The sequence below is a fragment of the Scyliorhinus torazame genome, chromosome 6, assembly GCF_047496885.1.
Source record: "Scyliorhinus torazame isolate Kashiwa2021f chromosome 6, sScyTor2.1, whole genome shotgun sequence".
NCBI lineage: Eukaryota > Metazoa > Chordata > Chondrichthyes > Carcharhiniformes > Scyliorhinidae > Scyliorhinus > Scyliorhinus torazame.
Genome location: NC_092712.1, coordinates 286,574,656 through 286,600,559, shown reverse-complemented (window position 1 = coordinate 286,600,559; position 25,904 = coordinate 286,574,656). Strand labels below are relative to the sequence as shown.

Below are 25,904 nucleotides of genomic sequence, written 5' to 3'. Positions count from 1 at the left end.
GCCACATTCCGGCGCCTGTTCGGGGAGGCTGGTATGGGAATTGAGCCCGCACTGCTGGCCTTGTTCTGCATTATAAGCCAGCTGTTTAGCCCACTGCGCTAAACCAGCCCCTTCGACACCATAATCCCAGCCAAGCTCACGTCAAAACTCTAAAACCTAGGACTTGACTCCTCCCTCTGCAACTGGATCTTCGACTTCCTGATGCATAGACTACAATCGGTAAGAATAAACAACACCTCCTCCACGATAGTTCGCAATATCAGGGCCCCGCAAGGCTGCCTACTTAGCCCTCTACTATAGGCCCTGCACACACAACTATAGTGGGTCAGATCTCGAACAACGATGAGTCAGAGTACAGGAGGGAGATAGAGAACCTAGTGGAGTGGTGCAACGACAACCATCTCTCCCTCACCATCAGCAAAACTAAAGGAGCTGGTCATTGACTTCAGGAAGCGAAGTATCGTACACACCCCTGTCTGCCGAGTGGCGATGGTTGACAGCTTCAAATTCCTAGGCGTGCACATCATCAACAATATGTCCTGGTCCACCCACATCGGCGCTACGACCAAGAAAGCACAACAGCACCTCCCCAGGAAACTAAGGAAATTCGGCATGTCCACATTGACTCTTACCAATTTTTATAGATGCACCATAGAAAACATCCTGGGCTGGATTCTCCGCCCCGCCACGCCACTTTTCAGCCTCGACCCGCCGGCGGGATTCTCAGTTACGCCGGCCGGTCAATGGGGTTTCCCATTGTGGGGCAGCCGTCGGGAAACCCCTGGGCGTCTTCAAAACGGAGAATCACTCCGGAGGAGAATCCCGCCCCCTATCTGGCTGCATCACAGCCTGGTATGGAAACTGCTTGGAACAAGACCATAAGGACCTACACAGAGTCGTAAGCACAGCCCAGTCCATCATACGGATGCGCCTCTCATCCATTGACTATGTCTCCACCTCCCGCTGCCTTGGAAAAGCGGGCAGCATAACCAAAGATGCCTCCCACCTGGGTTATTCACTCTTCCAACCTCTCCCATCGGGAAAGAGATACTAAAGTCTGAGAACACGCACTAACAGGTTCAAAAACAGCTGCTTCCCCGCTGTTACGAGACTCCTGAATGACCCTCTTATGGACTGAACTGATCTCTCCACGCATCTTCTCTATTGAGTAGTACGACACTCCGTATGTTTCACCCGATGTCTGTGTCTATGTATTTAGATTGTGTGTCTGTCATATATGCTATGCTTTTTCATGCATGGAACGATCTGTCTGAACTGTATGCAGAACAATACTTTTCACTGTATCTCGGTACACGTGACAATAAACCCAAATCCAAATGTAATGGCAGAGGTGGAGAGATTGATCTTGCACCGATGTCGGTGTTCCTGAACTCAAAAATTGGCAAAAATTCCTGAACGGGTGCTGGTACAGGTATGCTGGGCATGCACTGGAATCCAGAGTGCAGAGTGGACAGATTGTGATGCCAGATAGCCAACAGTGCGGATTTTGGTTTCCTCCCAGACAAATAAAGTGTTTAAATATCCTGTCCTTGACATTGACTAACCGTGTCAAAGAAAACTGTGTATTGGGAATTAAGCCAACACCTCTGTTAAGGTAATTGGACAATGGCCAATAGGGAAAATTGCACTCATTATAACTATTGGCAAGCCAGCAAAATTAAAATAAAAACAACTATAAATGAAGGTATATTCCTCAGATACTAGATATCGATGGAATGCAATGTATTTTTAACCAACACCAGATGAAATTCAGGATTAATTAGGGTCAATGATCTTACTTCCTGCAGTTCAAAGTTTCCTTTCTTCAGCCACTGGAGAATGGTAGCCGAGTGATATAAAAGGGCTGAAAATCAATGTTAGTGGGACGCAAAGGAGAGCCACACATGAATGCCAAGGTTTCCAAATATTCACATGGATAATGCCACCTCCATTCCTAATTTTGTAAAGATGTGGAATGGGGTCCTTCAACTAGATTTCAAACATGCACCATGGAGACATTGATGCTGACCAAGCACATAATCTTCTTTATTGTCACTAACAGCCAAAAGTAAAGGCAGACACAAACCATAAATAGGACTCACTGCACTCAGATGAGAACAAATAACTTGGATGGAGGTTAGTTGTAGTTATCCTTGCTGGCAATGTGGCTTCAAAAGATGCTTGTGGCATTTGTGTTTGTGAGACTGCTAGTCTCCTGGACCAGTGGACAATGTTGACGATTTTCTAAAGGATTTGAAGCTTGTTGCTCCAAATATAAGAGCTGAAATTTTTCAGCCCATCACGCTGGTGGGATCGTTCCGTTCCACCGATGTGAATGGAGATTTCAATGGCTCGCCAGCCCCTGCCGCTGAGGGGGCGGGGGTCTGGAATATCCCGGCCAAGGACAGCGATGCAGATACTTTTACACCCCCTATTCCAGAAGTTTCTGAATTTAAATATCATTCCTGAGACTAGAGCACCAAATCCAGGCTGAATCCTTCAGTGCAGTACTGAGGGAGTACTGTTCTGCCAGAGCGACCATCTTTCCAATGAGATGTTAAACCAACAGCGCCATTTTCCCACTCGGATGGGAGTAAAAGATCATGGGCAGGATTCTCTATCCCACCGCACCCGTTTTCCAGTGCGCCGCACCCCCGCCGGCAGCGGGATCCTCCGTCCCCGGCAGCCAGCCAATGGGGTTTCCCATTGTGGGCACCCCACACCATCGGGAAATCCCCGGGCGTGAGTGGACTGCTGGCGAAGCAGAGGAACCCGCCGACGGAGAATCCAGCCCCCCAGTATTTCAAAGAAGAGCAGGGGAATTTATCCTGTTTTGACCACCTTGGGTGCCAAGGACTGTGCTCTATATGATTCCCCCCTTACACTTCAGAATATGAACTCCCCCAGTAATTGGGAGCAGGGTTTCCTCTTTACAAGGGAGAACCTCTCAGTATAAAAACCCTGACCTGGGTGCAGGTCAGGGAGGTTGGCCCTTTGGGGAGAGGAGTTGTAGCTTTTGTGATTTTGTGTTTACCAAAATAAATCTTTGTTCATTCCTATCCTATCGTGCATTTCTGTGTCCCTTCCATTGGATTCTACACTTCCTACCTTCCTGACCAATATTTGTCCTTCAATCATTATCATTAAAACAGATGATATGGTCAGTTACCTCATTGCTTTTTGTGGAATCAAATTGTATGCAAATAATTTCCAGCATTACAACAGTTGCAATAATGGAAAACCTGATTGGTTGTCATAGGCTTTGGTACATCCTGATGTCATGAAAGACTCTGGGCTCAATTCAACTAATTGGGAACCAAGTCCCATAGCGAGCGCTGATTAGCCTCGTGATTCCCGGTGCTCGCAGTGCCGAAAAACACATGGCTATACAAAGCAACTAACTTGCGTTGTATAAGGGGCCCCAGCAGGGAATGCGCGGCTGAAGCTGCACATAGCCCAGTTTTGTACAGTGGGGAGCTACGCTCACCTAAACCTCCTAGTGCAGCGAGAGATCGGGACGCCATTTAAAAATGGTGTCCGATCTCCGAGTCCCCCGAAGCAACCCCCAACCCACCCCAGCCCGAACGCTGGGCTACACTGGTAAAAACCATAAGTGATCCGCGCCTACATGATTCCTGGCCGCAAGGACCGAGAATCACGGGAGGCTGGAGCATAGGGCGCCGGCCCCACTAAATAGATTAATTTACATGCTCCCGCTGGCATGCAGCATGGACCTCATTCACACCGCCTTCAGGGGGGTCATAGTATCATGTTCGGGCGCCAAACCCATTTTCCCCCGGCACCAGATTCTCCGTCACATTGGGGTGGAGAATCCAGCCGAATCATTTTAATCTTTCCTCATATATCCGTCCCTCCATTCCCAGGATCATCCTAATACTCCCTCCAATGATAATATATCTTTCTTTAAATAAGGGGACCAAAATGTACACTGTATTTAAAATCTGACCTCACTAGTACCTTGTACATCGACAGATTTAATTTATTGTAGAGTAGTGCGAAGGGATTCATTTTGGAAGAACAATGTGGAGTGACAATATAAAATAAAGAATTCTGAAGAGGGTGCAGGAGCAGACGACCTGGGTGTATATGTGCATAAATCATTGAAGATGTAGGACAGTTTGGGAGCATGGTTAAAGAAAGCATATGGCATCCTAGGCTTTATTCATTGGAGCTTAGAGTACAAAAGCAAGGAAGTTCTGTTCAATTTGTATAAAGCACTGGGTTGGTCTCGACTGGATTATTGTATCTAGTTCCGGGCAACTCACTTTTGAAAGGATGTGAAGGCATTAGAGAGAATGAAGAAAAGATTCACAAGAGCGGTTCCAGGGACGAGGAACATGAGACACTGCAGATAGAGTGGAGAAGTTGGGAGTCTTATCCTTGAAGAGGGGAAAGTTGAAAGGAGATTGGTTAGAGCTATTCAGAATCATGAAGGGTCTGGACAGAGTAGATGAAGAAAACCTGTTGGTGGAAGGAACAAGACCTGGAGGGCACAGATTTACGGTAATGGAAAAAACACATGAGGGAAAAACCTTTCCAGGCAGCGAGTGGTTAGGATCTGGAATGCACTGCCTGAGGATGTGATGGAGGTAAGTTCAATCGAGGCATTTAAGAAGGACTCTGTTACATGAATAGGAAGAATGTGCAGGGTTATAGGGAGAAATCGGAATTATGGCACCTGGTAAATTGCTCCATCTGAGAGCCAGCACAAACACGATAGGCCAAATGGTTTCTCCTGTGCTGTACCGATTCTATGACCAGTCTATGAAAATCCTGTCGACAACTGTCAACGAGGTGAACAGTGAGAGCGGTTCCTTTGCTGCTGAAAGACATAGCACTTACCTCACCCGTGGCTTCTTTCTCCCAATGGACAACTCAGCTATAAAATTGCACTGGGGGTCTTATCAATGTGATACTACCTCGATTTGCATAAACTTCCGCGAGACACAGGCATAAAAACCAGTGGTGTTAAAATAACCACTTTGTGGGAATTGCGTGCTAAGTATACTGTTTCCAATTTAAATCCCATTCTGCCTGGTTTCTTTGGACAGAATGAGTCAGAATTCCCCCTTCTGCCTCTTTGTGTCATCACTTCATCTTTCCGATTCTTTTTTAATGTGAGTTGGGTCAATGCATGGCATCCACTGGGATCAATGTAATTGATCCCGACATCTGCTAAGATTGAGTACAGACTTTAATTTATGGCATTCATTTCCCTGTTTGTTTTTGTTACTGAGTGGGCAATACGGGTTTTGCACAAGTGCGCAGACAAGACCAAAGTCCAATTTCACAACTTGTTTTTCATAAAAACCAGGTACAGTAGTGAAATGACTGGACTGCAGAAATCATGAATCTGTTGTCCCCACGGTGGAACAGACAAAGGTGGCGATAGACTGTAATTTATTAATCCCCTTCTATTCAGTCAAATTCCCTGAGCACAAGTAGTGCCTGTGTAAAATTCATTTACGGCATTTTTATGTGAAACTGTCTTCATGGTTTTAAATGTGGCACTAAACTGGATTTATGGCGTTACACACTGTGACACAGTGCATGGCATTAATCTACTTTGGTCGCATTGTGCGCACAACTAAACTGAATTTGTGACACTCTTTTTGGGACTAATGCAGTTTTCCTCCACTGCAAATTACACAAAAATAGCTCCCCGGAGTGAGAAAGCTACACAGATCTAAACAGACAGAAGCCAGCTGCAGCCGGGCTGCTAATGGAGATAAAGATTAATTAAGAAAGCAGCGGTATGCAAATATGCAAATTGGTATTTCTCCATTACTTCTCTGATCAAACTGTAATTGTTTAATTGCATGTGAAATGACACATTCTTCCTCCTTGATGTTCAGAGCAGATGCTGGAGTTAAGGTTTTTGATTACTGACAATATTTTCCCTCCTTAGCCCTCAGACAGCACCCTGAGATCCCGAAGTCGCGACCACCCACTTTCCACAGAATCTTTACTCAAAAAGGACAAAACGGCAGTACACACACACCTTGCTTCCTCACACCCAGCTTTCTACCTGTCCAGTCACTCCATCCAAGAGTCACCATATTCAACAATCAAGTAAGTCTTCTATCTCCTGACTGGGCATGAAAACAGCTGCTTTTTCTTTAATATCCGCCAGATTATAAAGTTGAAATTTCTCCATGTACTATTTGTAATGAAGCTGTCGACTTGTCTAACATGGCACACTCAGAAGTCTAACATGATACAATACTAGTTAGTTAGTGCACAGAAGAACTTTAGCCATGAGGTTTTAGTCACTATCATTCTGAAAATGTCTACTTATTATTAATCATAATATATTTAATCAATTATATTACCCCTACTTATTATTAATCATAATATATTTAATCAATTATATTACCCCCAATATGATTGTTTTTCATATTGTATGACGTCTATTCTTTTGTTACTATATTAAAATTTACTCCATTCCAAATAGAGCAACAATCACTAATTTATTTCAGGAAGACAACCTACCTTCAGGTATTGTCACTGGGCTAGTAATCCAGAAACCCACGGTTCACAGCAGATGGTGAAACTTGAATTCAATAAAAATTAAAAGTCTAATAATGGCTGTGAAATCATTTTCAATTGTCATAAAAACTCATCTGGTTTGCTAATGCCGTTTAGGGAAGGAAACCTGCCACCCATACCTGGTCTGGCCTACAGGTGACTCCAAAACCTCAGCACTGTGGTGACTCTTAAAAGCCACTTAATTCAAGGACAATTAGGGATGGGCAATAAATGCTGGTCTAGCCAGCAATGCCCACTACCCATGAATGAATATTTTAAAATCACATAGGATACACAGCTCACAGAAAGAGGCCATTCAGCCCAGCTAATCCATGCTGCCAAATCTGTAGTTCGGAAAATGTTTGAATCGATCATCAATGAAGAAATTGCGAGACATCTGGATAGAAATTGTCCCATTGGGCAGACGTAGCATGGGTTCATGAAAGGCAGGTCATGTTTAACTAACTTATTGAAATTTTTTGAGGACATGGTGGATGCGGTGTATCTGGATTACCAGAAGGCATTCGACAAGGTGCCGCACAAAAGGATGTTGCATAAGATAAGGGTGCACAGCGTTATGGGTAATATATTAGCATGGATGGAGGATTGGTTAACTAACAGGAAGCAAAGAGTGGGGATAAATGGGTATTTTCTGGTTGGCGATCAGTGGCTCGTGGTGTGCCTCAGGGATCAGTTTTGGGACCGTAATTGTTTACAATTTACATAGATGATTTGGAATTGGGGACCAAGTGTAATGTGTCAAAGTTCACAGATGACACTAAGATGAGTGATAGAGTAAAGTGCAGAGGACACTGAAAGTCTGCAGATGGACTATAGATAGTTTAAGTGAGTGGGCAAGGGTTTGGGAGATGGAGTACAGTGTTGGTAAATGTGAGGCCATGTGGTAGGAATAACAGCAAAATGGATTATTATTTAAATGGTAAAACAAATTGCAGCATGCTGCTGTGCAAGAGGGACCTGGGTGTCCTTGTGCATGAATCACAAAACGTTGGTTTGCAGGTGCAGCAGGTAATTAAGAAGGCAAATGGAATTTTGTTCTTCATTGCTAGAGGGATGGAGTTTAAAAATAGTGAGGTCATGTTGCAGTTGTATAGGGTGCTGGTCAGACCACACCTGGAGAACTGTGTCCAGTTTTGGAAAGGATATGCTGGCACTAAAGGGGGTGCAGGGGAGATTTACTAGGTTCATTCCGGAGTTGAGAGGATTGGCTTATGAGGGGAGACTGAGTAGACTGGCACTATACTCATTGAAATTTAGAAGAATGAGGGGGGATCTTATAGAAACATAAAATTATGAAGGGAATAGTTAAGATAGAAGCAGGGAGGTTGTTTCCACTGGCGAGTGAAACTAGAACGAGGGGGCATAGCCTCAAAATAAGTGGAAGCAGATTTAGGACTGAGTCAAGGAGGAACTTCTTCACCCAAAGGGTTGTAAATTTGTGGAACTCCCTGCCCAGTGAAGCAGTTGAGGTTACCTCATTGAATGTTTTTAAGGCAAAGATAAATAGATTTTTGAACAGCAAAGGAATTAAGGGTTATGGTGAGCGGGCGGGTAAGTGGAGCTGAGTCCGCAAAAAGGTCAGCCATGATCTTAGTGAATGGCGGGGCAGGCTCGAGGGGCCAGATGGCCTACCCCTGCTCCTAGTCCTTATGTTCTTATTTATGCTGCACTCAAATCTCCCACCTTTTGTAATCAAACACTCTATTCCCTTCCCCCTTGTATGCTTACCGAGCTTCCTTTTAAAGTGGCTTCAACCTGTGGTAGCGAGTTCCACATTCTCACCACTCCATGCTGTCTTTATTTCTATTCCTGATTCAGAGGACAGAAAGGAAGAGGCAAGGCCCATCAACGATTGGCAATCGACTTAGCCCACTTCACGTTCATCAAGCCAGCCCTGAACCTGCTCACCCCAGCAAACAAAATCCAGATTGTGAGACAGAATTCACAATAAATCATCTTGGTTTCTCATTTTGATCTTTTGACCTTGGAGTGCATTGCATAACCAAGATGCATGATGTGACTCAATGAGTTCCAGATAGGATTCTTCAGTACGTTAGTGCGAGGTGCAGCTATTTTATGCGCTGGCACTAACAGAGTGGTTGCTGATTTCTGCCCATGTTCCTAAAGTTGTACCTGGGAAAGAGCCAGTTTTTCACACGTGCCTACATTTACCAACTGTTTGTTAAACACATGTTGAGCAGCAGTTATCAGACAATATGCATATTTACTCAGGTTTATCTTCAAGTCTGGATGAGGCAGTGAAACCCGCTTTAAAGGTGGTTTTTACCAGGGAAAATTGGCGACTGATATGTTGAATAAAGTCCAGGGGGTTCATTTTTATTTCAATGAGTGAATTCCAAACCCATAATAGAATTAGAAAATTCTGGGAAAACTCAGCAGGTCTGGTGGAGAGAGAAACAAGGGGTAACATTTTGAGTCCGTATGAGTCTTGTTCAGAACTTGAGAGGGAGAATGTGAAGGATTGTTTACGGTATAAGAGCGGGGTGGAGCATCGCAGAAGGTTAGTGATGGGTGGGAGCTAGCAGAGATTGCAACAAAGATGTGTAGGACACAAAACAAAGAAAGTGTTAATGATAGTATGAAAGACTATAGAAGGTGCTGATGGTGGCAATAAAGGTAAGAGCAGAATTCAAAACCTATGATCGATAATGAGGATACAGTCGGTGGATGAGACGGAGCTGGGGGACAAATACTCTTCTCACATTGCACATTTCTGTGTTCTTTCATTCTCACCTTATCCTAATAGTTCATTGCTTCATCATTGAATTATAGTGCTGTGTCCCTTTATGGTGCTGTAGCCAACGGAGTCACAATTGTTCCTTTTGAGTTTGTGTTGTCAGACAGCTGGTTATGGAATTCCTTGGGGATAGATGCAATTCAACCACTGGCAAAGCTTGAAGTGGTGCAGAAAGATTTTAAACACAAGCAAACTGATTAATCAACAAAAGCCCAGGAGCTGCTCAGTCTCAGTAACAATGCTCTTCGCAGGAGCACAATACTGTCAATTTAGGAATTAGCTAAATATATCCTCTAAACACTGCAGATTTTGAAATCTGCTCATCAAATAGGGTAAAAGATATGACGAGTGGGTGGTTCTCCTCCAAAGAAATGTGTCCATCCAGAGTCTAATTGGGCTGCTTTGTGAGCTCTTTGCCAGTAACTAATGTATTTGGGCTGCTTTGTGAGCTCTTTGCCAGTAACTAATATGTTTAATTTGGGCTTTGTGTTGTTGTGACATTATGCAGCGTTTTGACAGAAATGAAGGTCAGGCCATTGGTAGATATCTCCATGACCTCTGCTGCAAGATACATGGTCACCAGCTGGCAGCACGGTGACTTGAGATCCAAGGTGCTGCAAGCTCCTTTCCAACTCCCCTTTCACCTACCTTCTCACTCCACCAGGCAACCCAGTTAAGATCCGGTATATTTGGCAATATATCAGGTCAGGCATGATGATCATTTTCAAGACCAAATTGATCTTTCAAAAAAGAAACATGATTAAATTATACAAAGGATTTGAAAAGTGGATGATTAGACAATATATTCAATGCTGACTGGTCGCTGTGCATCGCTACTGATTAGCCGCATTACAACTACAATTTCACCTACCTTGGATGAACCCTTCGAATTAACTTTCATGATCAATACAAGTGCAGATTCTAACCTGCCAAAAGCACACATTGGGAAATATACTGCACATCCTTTGATTTTCCAACCACTAATTGTGGGGCCACATGCCTAAACTTGTGCTATGTAGTGCCAGTCAAAATGCTTTGTGCCCGCAGCACTGCACCAAAGAATTGTTGTAGCTGTTGCTTATTCTCAATCGCGACAGCACTAAAATAGCAACATGAATTTTCCACTCTGTGAACTTTACAAATAGCTTTGCAGTTTTCGGAGACTGAATTTCAAACTTATTGCTCTTACAGTTCAGAATGTCGACTCTTCTTTTATTCATCAGCTAAATCATTCACAGTTATCTTTGCGTAACTGGATAGTTTTCCGACTCCGCACTGCTGCTGGAGAACTTCGCCCACCAGCAGCAAATATTGGAAATTCAGGCACGCACTGCTCCTGATTTTCAAATCTTTAATCCAAACGGACAGGAAACCATGGCCAGAATTTGTAATGCAATCTCCCAGCTGGAGAGGTTCCCTGCCTGTAGCTGGGTTATGTAAAGTGACTTCCTGCAGGCCCAAAGGACACACCCACAAAATCCAGGACCTTGTTGAAATGGAACTGTAGATGGTCACAAAGAGTCTATGAAGCTGATCTACAGCTACAGGTCAGGGGTTGATGCATACATGTGGGCGAACCCTATAATTTGTCAGATTGCTGGGCCATTTCTAAATGATAGAGGCATGAAACCAGAACTGAAATTACTCCTCTCCTGTAGCAGAGAGTAGAGTGAGGGAAGCTATTTCAAGCAGAAACTGTTCTTTTTTTAAATTTGTGTTTAATTCTGTTGACTCGTCCAATAGAATTGCTGTGTAGTCAGTTCCCAAACAAAATGGACTTTCTATTTCATCGTAAGATTTGGTTCCCTTTAAAACACGTTTGTCCATCCTGTTCCACCTATCTGCAACAATATTTCCCATGAGAAAGTTCCAATTTATGTGCATATTAACTGCACATGTAAAATGGGTACAAATTCCTTCGAATTATAAAATCTTACAGCACGGAAGGATTTTCTTAAAAGCCACCTTTTATCCCACTGTCCTACTCTTTCCTCAGAACTCTGTACATCTTTTATCATAGCTTCATAGAATTTACATTGCAGAAGGAGGCCATTCGGCCCATTGAGTCTGAACCAGCCCTTACAAAGAGCACCCTACTCAAGCCCACGTATTTACACTAAACCCGTAACCCAGCAACGCCCACTTAACTTTTTTGGACACTATGGGCAATTTAGCGAGGCCAATCCACCTAACCTGCACATCTTTGAACTGTGGGAGGAAACCGGAGCACCCGAAGGAAACCCACGCAGACATGGGGAGAACGTGCAGAATCCGCACAGACAGGGACCCAGCCAGGAATTGAACCTGGGACCGTGGATCTGTGAAGCTATTGTGCTAACCACTATGCTACCATGCTGCCCATGGTGCACATCCTTTGATTTTCCAACCACTAATTGTGGGGCCAGAAGCCTAAACTTGTGCTATGCAGCACCAGTCAAATGCTCAAGTACATATCATATTCACGTGTTACGACCCTGATTGATGTGATAACTGGACAGGAAGAACCCAGAATGAAATCCTGGCTCAAACTGAACTTTCACTTCTTTTAAATAAAACATGGAGAAACAGAGTCACAGGACCACTAATTAGTTTTAAAAACAAGAAAAAAAATTAAAGTAAACACTAAAAATTTGATTATAATACTATACTTCTTTACTCCCCTTTTATCTTAACAATTACACACAGATTTTAGGATTACCACAGTACATCTTAAACTGCGATGGTCTCATTAACACATAGGCCGGGATTCTCCGACCCTGCATCGAGTCGGAGAATCCCCGGGGGGAGGCGCGAATCCCGCCCCGACGCTGGCTTCCCTATTCTCCGCCACTGTTTTTCGTGTGGCAGCGGAATTCCTGCCGCGCCGGTCGGGGGCCGTTCACAGCGGCCCCCTGGGCGATTCTCCGGGCCCCGGTGGGCCAAGTGGCCGGCGAGTTTGGCCCAGTGCGGCCAGCGTGGATTACTCACCTCACACACGCTGGGACCTGGAAGATAATTGTGCGTGGGCCGTGCTGGGGGGGGGGGGGGGGGGGGGGGGAAGGGGGGGCAGGGGGATCCGACCCTGGGAAGGGCCCCCACGGGGTTGCCTGGTCCGCGATCAGGGCCTACCGATCGGCGGGCGGGCTGGTTCCGTGGGGGCCTACTTTAGTCAACGCCGGACCCCTGTAGGGCTCCGCCATATTGCTCTGGGGCCAGCACGGAGAAGGGAACCCCTGCGCATGTGTGGAAATACGCCGGCCGTTCCGCGCATGCGCGGGCCGTTCCGCGCCGGCTGCAGCTGCGGGAACCAATCCGACGGCAACCTAGCCCCCTAGAAAAGTGAGAATTCATCATTTTCGGGGGCCGTTGACCCCGGAGTGGTTGGCGCCGGTTTTCTCGCCGGCATGGGGACATGGCCCCATTATTGGAGAATCCCGCCCATAAAGTCCCTTTTAAGCACACATGATGACTGTGGTAAGACCCATTCCTCTCTGAACCCAAGTGAATGCCTGTGGATTTCTCCTCAATCCCCTGCAGATGATTCCTATATCATGAGCCACTTTGTCTCAGCTGATAACATCTCAGGATGTGAAAGCACTGGAAAGGGTGCAGAGGAAATTTACCTGGATGTTGCCTGGGCTGGAGAGTTTTAGTTATGAAGAGAGGTTGGATAAACTGGGATCGCTTTTCTTGGAGCAGAGGAGACTGAGGGGGGACATGATTGAGATGTATAGAATTATGAGGAGCATGGATAGAGTAGACAGGAAGAAACTTTCCCTCTTGGTGGAGGGTACTGATTTAAGGTAAGGGGCAGGAGGTTTAGAGGGAATGTGAGGAAAATCATTTTCACCCAGAGGGTGGAGGGAGTCTGGAACTCACTGCATGAAAGGGTAGTGCAGGTAGATACCCTCATAATATTTAAGAAGTATTTAGATGTGCACTTGTGCCAAGGCATACAAGGTTATGGGCCAAGTGCTGGAAAATTGGATGAGAATAGTTAAGTGATTGTTTTTGACTTGCGCAGACTCGATAGGCTGAAGGGCCTATTCTGTGCTATAGACCTCTGAGTCCATGACTACCTGAACTCTGGCTTCCACATGAGTGATTTAAAATTCTGTTTTCAAAAGTCATACTTTCAAATATTCTTTGAAACTATGCTTTTCCAAGGGCACGGTGGCGCAGTGGTTAGCCTTTTTAAAAAAATTTATAGTGCCCAATTATTATTTTTTCCAATTAAGGGGCAATTTGGTGTGGCCAATCCACCTAACCTATACATCTTTGGGTTGTGGGGGTGAAACCCATGCAGACACGGGGAAAATGTGCAAACTCCACCAGACAGTCCCCCGGGGCCCGGAACGAACCCGGGTCCTCATCGCCGTAGGCAGCAGTGCTTACCACTGTGCCACCATGCCACCCCCCTCATCTGTTTTCTTAGCCATTGCTCCAAAGATATGTTTCCTCTTTAGTGCTCTAAATCCAATTACTTCTAGCAGAGCTGTGAGAGTTGCCTTCTCCCTCACTACCTATCTCCAACTGCAATCAAATTAGCTAAACTAAAACGGAAAAGCGTTTCTACCTTACAAGTCCCCAGTTGCGAAGCAACCACTCCTGGTTTATTTAATTTTCACACCATAGCCTCTCTAAGCACAATAGAGACACAGTCAGAACTGAATCAACTCCCACATACGCAAACGTGTTTGTCCAGCATGAATTCAATTATAGGTTTTACCCTTCCAGGCACAGAAACAATAAGCCCACTTAAAACTATACCTTATTTTGAATGTTTACCAAAACAAATATAAATTCCTCAAAACTATCTTTATTTTCCTAACACTCATTTCAAAGATACTATTGAATCTGTTTCTCCTTCCCTTCCAGGCAGTGCTTTGTAGATTGTAACACCTCACTGTGCAAAATGAATTCTTATCTGCCCCTCGTTGTGCTGCCAATTATCTGAATTCCACAGTTGTGGATGTTCCATCATTGAACATATTTAAGGCTGATATAGATGGACTTTTGGTCTCTTGTGGGGATCAAGTGACCTGGGAGTGGGCAGGAAAGTGGAGTCGAAACCGAAGATCTACCAGGATTGTATTGAACTGTGGAGCAGTCTTGATGGGCTGTATGGTCTGCTCCATCTCCCGTTTCTTGCATTCGTATTGTTTCAAAATTTGGTTAACCCAGTGTTATGGACCAGGGTTTAGAGAACACCAAAGTGTATCATGGAGTTCACCTGACCCACAACTTTTAATAGATTGTGGTTATGTGAGGCACAAGGGCCCACTCTACAGGTGTGATGCAACAGAGATCTAAAGTACTTTTAAAACAAAACAATGTTTATTCTATGAATCCAGTTAACATTTTATAAACACACAGTAAACATCTTAGCAACTATCAACTCAAATACTCCCCCCAAAGAATGCAGTATTCTCTGTAAGTAACAATTAATCTTTCCTAGCAACATCCATAAGACAAATACCCTCTTTAACAAAGAAAGCAGGTTTAAATTCTCTACTGAGAGCAGTTATCACTTTTAAATTAGTAAGTGATCTGAAGACATTCTTTACATGCAGAGATCAAAATTACACCTTGTTTGGCTGGATGCAGCTCCAACTCTGAAAACGCAACTAAAACACAGACACACACCAGCTTTTAGCTCAAAGCAAAAGTAAAAAGCCACAGACCAAAACCTAGCACTCTGACATCACTGCAGCTATTTGATAAACACCCATTTCTTAAAGGTACACCCACTACAGCTATTTGATAAACACCCATTTTTTAAAGGTACTCTCACATGACACCAGGAACAAGAATCCACTGCAGTCTTGTTCTTCAATTTCTCGGATGTGGGTTTGAATCTGATGCACACTAATGCATTAATTCAATTGCGTTTGGGTAATTATTATCCATTTTCTAGTGATTATGGATCTGCAGAACGAAAACAAATTGTTCTAATTAGCACCATTAGCGAGACCAAGACTAAGGGCTATCGTCTCAGTATGAGAAGTCCACCTTTTACGGACTTAAATAAGAAGTTTCTTCACTTAGTGCATCTTTGTAATTCTCTACCCAGAATGCGCTGGATGCTCAGTCGTCTAATTAAATCTGCCTTCAACATGGAAACACTATTCACATAATGGCAATAAACAAACACAGAAATGAAAGTTTTGTGAGGGCCTATCAACATAGCTCTTGATTCCTTTACTGCACAAAAATCTATCAATCACAATCTTGAGTATACTCATTGACTGGGTATCCCTTTGGACTTCCCAGCCTCTTAGTATCAAACCTTCTGAGCCTTCGAAGAATGTCATATGTTTCAATGAGTTAACCTCTCATTCTTCTAAACTCCAGAGAATGGAAGTCCATTCTACTAGATTATTCCTCACAGGATGCCCTCTCATCCAGGAATCACTCTAGTGAATTTGCACTGCATCCTCTATCGGGAAAGTATAACCATTTCTGTGGCAAAGAGACCAAAACTGTACAATGTACCCCAGGTATGGTCTCACCAAAGTTGTAGATATTTGCCACAAAATGTCCTTACTCTTAAATTCCCACCCCCTTGCAATAAACACCAGAATGCCATTTGCCTTCCTAATTGCTTGCTGTCGCTACATGTTCAAAAACCTACAATCCCATCTCCCAGTCTCTCGCCTTTTAAAAAATATTCTGTTTGTCCAGCTTTCCGTTAAAAGTTGATCACTTCATACTTACTCACATTCTTCTCAACCTGTCACTTTCTTATTCAATCACTGAAGTCTTCTGCAGTCCATTGAGTCCTCTAGACAGTTTCCTTTCCCAACTAGCATTGTATCATCAGCAATCCTGAACATATTATACTTGCTCCATCCGCCCCCCCCCCACCACCACATCCCCCCCCCCCCCCCCCGAACTCCCCTGCTGAGCCCCTTAACTCATACTTTATGTGCTCTAACCGCAGGAAGTCGTACAGGTCACCCAACCATGCTGCTGCCCCCGGTGGCGATACCGACCGCCACTCCAACAAAATTCGTCGCTGTGCAATCAGAGAGGCGAAGGCCATGACATCGGCCTTCCTCCTCTCCATGAGCTCCGGCTTCTCTGAAACCCCAAATATCACCACCAAAGGGTCCGGGCCCACTCCCTCCTCCACTATCCTGGCTAAGACCGTGAACACTCCCGCCCAGAATCTTCCCAATTTTTCACAACCCCAAAACATGTGCGCATGATTCGCTGGCCCCCGCCCACACCTCTCACACTCATCTGCTACCCCCTGAACGAACCCACTCATTCTCGCCCGAGTCATATGCACCCTGTGCACCACCAGTGCCTCACTCCATACTCCCCAAATGATCTCCATTCCCAACTCCGCTTCCCATTTCTCCTTGATCTTCACCACCCGCTCGCCTCCCTGCTCCCCCTGCCACTTATATATATCCCAATATTTCCCTCCCCTTCCACATCCGGAAGCTGCAGTCGCTCCAGCAGGGTGTATCCCAGCAATCTAGGGAACCCCTTCTAGACCTTTCGTGCAAAGTCCCTAACCTGTAGATACCAGGGGCGTCATTCTCCGACCCCCCGCCGGGTCGGAGAATGGCCATAGGCCGCCGTGAATCCCGCCCCCGCCAAAGTCTCCGGTACCGGAGATTGGGCGGGGGCGGGAATCGGGCCGCGCCGGTTGGCGGGACCCCCCGCTGGATTCTCCGCCCAGAAATTGCCTGTCCCGCCGGCGCAAATCAAACCTGGTATTTACCGGCGGGACCAGGCGGCGTGGGCGGGCTCCGGGGTCCTGGCGCGGGGCGATCTGACCCCGGGGGGTGCCCCCACGGTGGCCTGGCCCGCGATCGAGGCCCACCGATCCGCGGGCGGGCCTGTGCCGTGGGGGCACTCTTTCCCTTCCGCCTCCGCTACGGCCTCCACCATGGCGGAGGCGGAAGAGACTCTCCCCACTGCACATGCGCGGGAAACTGACAGCGGCCACTGACGCTCCCGCGCATGCGCCGGGAAACTGTCAGTGGCCGCTGACGCTCCCGCGCATGCGCCGCATTTGGCGGGGCAACAAACGCCATTTCCGCCAGCTGGCGGGGCGGAAATCCCTCCGGCGTCGGCCTAGCCCCTCAATGTTGGGGCTAGGCTGCCAAAGATGCGGAGCATTCCGCACCTTTGGGCCGGTGCGATGCCCGTCTGATTGGCGCCGTGTTTGGCGCCAGTCGGCGGACATCGCACCGTTGGGGGAGAATTTCGCCCCTGACCTCACTACCCCTCGGCAGCTCTAACCTCTCCCTTAGCCCGTAACCAATTCTTGATCCATGCTCCTACATTGCACCCCAATTCCATGTGCCATGATCGCTAATGTAACAACCTCTTGTATGACACCTGATGGAATATTGTCAGAAAATCCAAATATACTTCACTCACTGGCTCCCCATAATCTAAATTGTTAGCTACACCCTCCAAAATGCTAGTAGATTAGTCGAGCATAATTTCTCTTTCATAAAATCCCGTTAACTTTATCTAATCAAATGTAATTTTTCAAGTTTCCTGGCACCACATACCTATTAATAAATTCTAGCATTTTCCCTGCTACTGGTGTTGGGCTATCTGGCCTGCTGATTTTTGTTTCCTCTCTCTCCTTTCTTGAATAGTAGGGTTATGGTAATTATCTTCCAATTCACAGGCACCATTCGAGAATCTTGGAAATTCTGGAAGATCAAAACTAGTGCATTCACCAACTTTGCTGTTCCCTTTATTAAATCCCTAGACTGTCGGCCTTCAGTTCCAGGGCCTTTTTCTTTTAGCTTTTAATTCCATAGTTTCTCCAACACTTTTTCGTTATCAATAGCTCCTCACTCTAATTAGACCCTTGGTTTCACACACAATACCAGTATGATCAGTGTCATCTACTGTGAAGGCAGACACAAAACATTTGTTTAATGTCTCTGCCATTTTCTTATTTTCCATTAAAATTTCTCTAGTCTCAGCCTCTAAGGGACCTTCTTTTACTTTTGCTAATCTTTTCCTCTTTGCATACTTGAAAAAGGATTTACAATTGTCTTGTTTTACATTGCTTCTTAGCTTACTCAGATTGTTTTCCTCCCTTCCCATCAACTTATTGGTCACCCCTTGTTGATTTTTAAAACTCTCCCAATCCTAAGGTTTATTAATTATTTTTGCACCATCGTAAGCCTCTTCTTTTAATCTAATACTCCCCTGAACTTGTCTTGTTAATCAGGGCTGTACCACTTTTCCAATGCCGTTTTTTATTCCTCAAGTGAATCTACTTTAGACCATAAGACCATAAGACATAGGAGCGAAAGTAAGGCCATTCGGCCATCGAGTCCACTCCACCATTCAATCATGGCTGATTTCAACTCCATTTACCCGCTCTCTCGCCATAGCCCTTAATTCCTCGAGAAATCAAGAATTTATCAACTTCTGTCTTAAAGACACTCAACGTCCCGGCCTCCACCACCCTCTGTGGCAATGAATTCCACAGACCCACCACTCTCTGGCTGAAGAAATTTCTCCTCATCTCTGTTCTAAAGTGACTCCTTTTTATCCTAAGGCTGTGCCCCCGGGTCCTAGTCTCCCCTGCTAATGGAAACAACTTCCCTACGTCCACCCTATCTAAGCCATTCATTATCTTGTAAATTTCTATTAGATCTCCCCTCAACCTCCTAAACTCCAATGAATATAATCCCAGGATCCTCAGACGTTCATCGTATGTTAGGCCTACCATTCCTGGGATCATCCGTGTGAATCTCCGCTGGACCCACTCCAGTGCCAGTATGTCCTTCCTGAGGTGTGGGGCCCAAAATTGCTCACAGTATTCTAAATGGGGCCTAACTAATGCTTTATAAAGCTTCAGAAGTACATCCCTGCTTTTATATTCTAAGCCTCTTGAGATAAATGACAACATTGCATTTGCTTTCTTAATTACGGACTCAACCTGCAAGTTTACCTTTAGAGAATCCTGGACTAGGACTCCCAAGTCCCTTTGCACTTCAGCATTATGAATTTTGTCACCATTTAGAAAATAGTCCATGCCTCTATTCTTTTTTCCAAAGTGCAAGACCTCGCACTTGCCCACGTTGAATTTCATCAGCCATTTCTTGGACCACTCTCCTAAACTGTCTAAATCTTTCTGCAGCCTCCCCACCTCCTCCATACTACCTGCCCCTCCACCTATCTTTGTATCATCGGCAAACTTAGCCAGAATGCCCCCAGTCCCGTCATCTAGATCGTTAATAAAAAAGAGAACTGCTGTGGCCCCAACACTGAACCCTGCGGGACACCACTCGCCACCGGTTGCCATTCCGAAAAAGAACCTTTTATCCCAACTCTCTGCCTTCTGCCTGACAGCCAATCGTCAATCCATGTTAGTACCTTGCCTCGAATACCATGGGCCCTTATTTTACTCAGCAGTCTCCCGTGAGGCACCTTGTCAAAGGCCTTTTGGAAGTCAAGATAGATAACATCCATTGGCTCTCCTTGGTCTAACCTATTTGTTATCTCTTCAAAGAACTCTAACAGGTTTGTCAGGCATGACCTCCCCTTACTAAATCCATGCTGACTTGTCCTAATCCGACCCTGCACTTCCAAGAATTTAGAAATCTTATCCTTAACAATGGATTCTAGAATCTTGCCAACAACCGAGGTTAGGCTAATTGGCCTATAATTTTCCATCTTTTTCCTTGTTCCCTTCTTGAACAGGGGGGTTACAACAGCGATTTTCCAATCCTCTGGGACTTTCCCTGACTCCAGTGACTTTTGAAAGATCATAACTAACGCCTCCACTATTTCTTCAGCTATCTCCTTTAGAACTCTAGGATGTAGCCCATCTGGGCCCGGAGATTTATCAATTTTTAGACCTCTTAGTTTCTCTAGCACTTTCTCCTTTGTGATGGCTTCCATATTCAACTCTGCCCCCTGACTCTCCTGAATTGTTGGGATATTACTTATGTCTTCTACTGTGAAGACTGACGCAAAGCACTTATTTACTTACTTAGTTGCTCAGCTATTTCCTTGTCTCCCATCACTAGATTACCAGCGTCATTTTGGAGCGGCCCAATGTCTACTTTTGCCTCCCGTTTGTTTTTAATGTATTTAAAGAAACTTTTACTATCATTCCTCATGTTACTGGCTAGCCTACCTTCATAATTGATCCTCTCTTTCCTTATTTCTCTCTTTGTTATCCTCTGTTTGTTTTTGTAGCCTTCCCAATCTTCTGACTTCCCACTACTCTTTGCCACATTATAGGTTTTCTCTTTTGCTTTGATGCATTCCCTAACTTCCTTTGTCAGCCATGGCTGCCTAATCCCCCCTCTGATAATCTTTCTTTTCTTTGGGGTGAACCTCTGTACTGTGTCCTCAATTACTCCCAGAAACTCCTGCCATTGCTGTTCTACTGTCTTTCCCACTAGGCTCTGCTCCCAGTCGATTTTCGTCAGTTCCTCCCTCATGCCCCTGTAGTTACCTTTATTTAACTGCAACACCTTTACATCTGATTCTACCTTCTTTCTTTCAAATTGGAGATTGAATTCTACCATATTATGATCACTGCCTCATAAGTGTTCCCTTACTTTAAGATCTTTAATCAAGTCTGGCTCATAACATAACACTAAGTCCAGAATGGCCTGTTCCCTCGTGGGCTCCATCACAAGCTGTTCCAAAAAGCCCTCCTGTAAACATTCAATGAATTCCCTTTCCTTGGGTCCACTGGCAGCATTATTTACCCAGTCCACCTGCATATTGAAGTCCCCCATGATCACTGTGACCTTGCCTTTCTGACATGCACTTTCTATTTCGTGGTGCATCTTGTGCCCCTGGTCCTGACCACTGTTAGGAGGCCTGTACATAACTCCAATTATGTTTTTTTTGCCTTTGTGGTTCCTCAACTCTACCCACACAGACTCTACATTATCTGACCCTATGTAATTTAGTGCTATTGATTTAATTTCATTCCTAATTAACAAGGCAACCCCGCCCCCTCTGCCCACCTCTCTGTCTTTTCGATAGGTTGTGAATCCCTGGATGTTTAAATGCCAGTCCTGAACCCCCATCAACCACGCCTCTGTGATGCCTACCACATCATACCTGCCAGTCACAATCTGGGCCACAAGCTCATCTACCTTGTTCCGTACACTGCGCGCATTTAAATATAGCACCTTTAATTCTCTATTGACCGTCCCTTTTTGTTTTCTTAGTGTGGTGGACCTTGGTTTGCTGAGCCTTTCCATACACTGTGTCATATTTTGTGGGATGGGGACTATCGTAACCTCTCCTGAGTTCTGTCTTTTTGTGCTTTTTTTGTATTCCTAAGCAGCTACGCTTCCCACTGATTACTTCACCTCTTGGTTCCCTGACTATCCCTTCCCCCCAATCTCTAGTTTAAAGTCCTATTGACCACCCTATTTACTCTTTTCGCCAGAACACTGGTCCCAGCTCGGTTCAGGTGGAGACCATCCCAACGGTATAGGTCCCCCCTGTCCCAAAACTGATGCCAGTGTCCCATGAAAAGGAACCCTTCTTTCCCACACCACTCTTTCAGCCACGTGTTAACTTCCCTTATTCTTGCCTCCCTATGCCAATTTGCACATGGCTCGGGCAGTAATCTGGAGATTATGACCCTTGAGGACCTGTTTTTTAATTTGAATCCTAGCTCTTTATAATCTCTAAACAGGTCCTCTTTCCTAGACTTGCCTATGTTGTTGGTACCGACATGGACCACAACAACTGGATCCTCCCCCTCCCTCTCCAGTATCCTTTCAAGCCGGTCAGAGATTTAATTGGAAGTTATTAATTATTTCTTTGAATATTTGCCTTTTCTTACCCACTACCATATCTTTTAATCTTATATCTCAACTTACTTTATCCAACTTGTTCTTCAAGACAAGATTAAGAAGATTAAAGAGATATTTACATATTTGTTAAATTTAAGATGCTAGTTTCATGTGTGACCACAACCCTCTCAAACTTGCTCGTCAATTCTGTCATATTCTGAGCACTCACCCCTGACAATTTTGCACTATAAAATAGTTAATCCTGTCCCATTGTAGTGAATGATACCCACATGGGGTAGCTAATGCTCTATCTATAAAGAATTCTTACTATGGGATAGGTGTGTAACCAACAGTTAAAGCACATTGATCTTTCAAAAGAGAAACCTTCTGATTCTAAAGCATTGTGGGAAATGTCGATTCAAATAATATTGAGCAGGATTCTGTTTCAGAAACTAAGTGCTACCGCCAGTGGAGAATCAGTATATGTTCTGCTGGCGCTAGGAGTGTCATCGAGGTGCTATTCTCAAAAATGTGCAGAGTAGCAAACATGTCGGCTTCCCTGCCCTTGCTGGTATGGGGCTGACAAATTGAGACAGTTCCCCCTCCACCCCACAATGCAAATCTTGACACCCCCCCCCCCCTCTGCTGACAATGATGTCCCTCATCAAGGAGGGACATTCTCCCGCCCACCACGGAATAATGGCCACCACACTCCCCCCTCTCACACACACCATGCATGCCTGACTTTTCTAACCACAGAAAGAACTTAGCATTGTTGAAGTGGCCAGCAGCTGTTATCAGAATAAGGTTGTTTATAAACATTGCTGTTAGGATCAATGAAGGCAGAAAGACCTGCTGTTAGGTAATTTGGACATTCTGAATTCTCCCTCAGTGTACCCGAACAGGCGCCGGAATGTGACAACTAGGGGCTTGTCACAGTAACTCCATTGCAGTGTTAATGTAAGCCTACTTGTGACAATAAAAGATTATTTTAAAAAAGGATTCTTCACATGCATTCAAGCATGAGCCGAAAGAGGAATAAACATGCTGTGTTTAAACCATTAAGCTGTCAATCAAAGGCTAGTTAAATATACAGCACTGCGAAATTGAATGAATGCCAAGCATTTCAAAGGATCTCAGGGGATTTTAAGGCTTTTCAAGTGGTGGGGGCTTTCTACAAAGCTCAAACACATCAAAAAGCAGCAATTTTAAATGCATAGGGCTGAGGGAGAAGATGTGAGGAAGTGGGGGAGTCTTCCCTGGCTTACATCTTCAATGAACTGTGTGATCTGCTCATCAGCAGTCAGGTAGAGCAGATCAGAGTGAGGAGGCCACTTCAGAGTTTAAACAGATCAGACAAGGATGATGATTTTGATTAGAGGGCTGTCTGAGATCGCTATGCCAAGATGATCTTCAGGTTGCCCAGGGCTGGAAGCGGCAGTCCGGACTCGGGACTCCCATCCTGAGGATGAAACATAGGGTCAACCACTCACCTACAGCCTGAGCCCAACCAACCTCCAAGACCCTTGGGGAACACTCCCTCTGCAGCTTGGCAGCCGCAGAGGGGCACATGAGCAATGGGCTGATTCCCCTTGACACCCCCCCCCCCCCCTCGGGGTCCAGCGTGCCAGGACCTCACTCGTCAATACATGCACCAAAGCCCGCTCGGTGGCATTCCCGCTGGGGGGTGAAGATTTGGGCATCCAGTCCATTAATCGCATTCAAATGAATGCATATGAACTGTTTGCATGTTCCTGCCGATGCCCGCTGTGGCTGGCGGGATGGGACCGGGGATAGGTCTGCTGTCCAGCACCAATCCCATTTTTGGGCCAACACAGGATTCTCTGTCTGATTGGGATTCCCAATCTTAGCGGCAGGGAGTGGAGAATTCCGCCCATTGTCTCTTTAGTATTTTTAAATTTCTCTTTTGGGATGTGGGCATTGCTGGCTAGGCCAGCATTTGTTGCCCTTGAGAAGGTGGTGGTGAGCTGCCACCTTGAACTGCTGCAGTCCATGTGGTGTAGGTGTACCCTTAGTCCTATTAGGGAGGCAGTTCCATGATTTTGACCCAATGACAGTGAAAGAACAGCAGTATATTTCCAAGTCAGGATGGTGAGTGGCTTGGAAGGAAACTTCCAGGTGGTGGTGTTCCCATATGTCTGCTACCCTTGTCCTTCTAGATGGACCGCATCCTTGGTTTAGTAACTGTGCCTGAATTCTCAGCTTCAGTAGAATATATTTCCTGACAGCTTTTCAATTTGCAGTTTACAGAGACCGGTTCCACACTTGGTATCTTCCAGCAGTAGATCAGATGATTTCCTTGCAGGCTTCCGTCCGTATCACGGACGAGATGAAGTTCGGTCCTTGTCTTCTCTGCCTTCACTAGGATTGGATTCCCCGACAGCTGCTGCACCTGCAGCTTACTACCATCCTACCTTCCTCACCCATCTTCCATATCAACATCCAACATACAGGTGAGTATCTTGGTCTGGTGTACGAAACAAATTGAATAAAAAGTTAAAATCAACCTCCAATTATTCCATTCTTGTGCGTGGTTGCAATTTAACATTAGCATTGTCATGTAATCCAGGAAGTATGATATTAACATGAAAATGCCACCGAAGAATTCGGTTTGATTTAGAAATATTCTGTAGTTTTCATCATACTTTTTGGTGGGACTGATATCCAGAATGATCCTCTCAAAATAGTTTGCTAGTAATAGTGTGTTAATGAAAAATAGCTGTTCAGAATGGACGCTTGTAGGTGTTGGGAACAAGTTGAGTAATCTGTGTGTGTTTAATTTACAGAATCGATGACCCTTATGTCCTTTCACTGCAATCACCATTCCTGCACATTCCGCAGCCTGGTACCCTTCCACCTCTCCAACCGACCAGTATGCACCTCTCCCTCACCGCTATGAGACAGCCTCTGGGCTTAGCTCACCCTTCACTCGCAGGTGTACACCCAGATCACTTATCAGTGCTTACAGCAGGAAGGTCAGTATTGAGCAAAGCATTTACACCTTTTGTAATAACAATGATTACATGCTTTTTAAAATGTAGTTTAATTGTTTCTTCTGAGCCAATAGGAAAAATAGAGTTGCACCGCTGAAAAAATTAACCAAAGCCAGATCATTAACCTGCGATCAAATTGCAGGAAAGCAACCCCAGAATTCCACGCGGTATCCTACCTCAGCATAAATGCCGAGTCACACCTGACCTGGACATCCACCCTTGACCCCGCCAATGTTCTCAAGCCAAGGGGTGGTCCCACATTTGCATGTCGCAAGTGGACTAGAAGCACATCTGGGTACTCCATGCTTTACCAAAAAATACAGAAAATATATGAAAGAGGCTTAGGCATGGGGTTGCATCCTCAATGGAAGGGGCATTTAGCTGCATCCTGTTAGCATGTTTAATGGCCAATCCTTTGGGGATCCAGGCCATAATCCCTCCTCAGTTGGGCCGAATATTTGCTCTTTGTTTGACCGCTCCTCCTGATGTCTTTAGTTATACCTGCATTTAACAAGAAAACAACATTTATTAAACATGAAAAAATTGTATTATGATACAATACGCCTTTACTCTCCTCTTGGTTTAGCAATTCTACTCGGGTTTTAAGATTAACATGGATTGCAAAGTACATCTTAATCTACAATGGTCTCATTACCACAAAGTCCCTTTTAAGAACACAAGGTGATTGTGGGCAAATACACTCTCCAATCTGAACCCCAAGTGAATGTTTGAGGATGTCTCCTCAGAATCCCCCAGATGATTATCACATGAGAGTTTCCAAAATCCACTCCCAAAAACATGCTTTAAAATCTTCTCTCA

General features: G+C 45.1%; 1 protein-coding gene across 2 annotated transcripts in view; it reads left to right on the top strand.

Moving 5' to 3' along the window:
• The window catches only part of LOC140425478 (genetic suppressor element 1-like), a 386,277-nt gene that overhangs the window by 281,131 nt on the left and 79,242 nt on the right, over positions 1-25,904 (top strand). For both annotated transcript variants that reach the window (XM_072509792.1, XM_072509793.1), the window contains 3 exons: positions 5,930-6,093; positions 24,336-24,545; positions 24,879-25,067. In XM_072509792.1, coding sequence (XP_072365893.1) covers positions 5,930-6,093; positions 24,336-24,545; positions 24,879-25,067 — 563 coding nt within the window. The remainder of the gene's footprint in view (positions 1-5,929; positions 6,094-24,335; positions 24,546-24,878; positions 25,068-25,904) is intronic.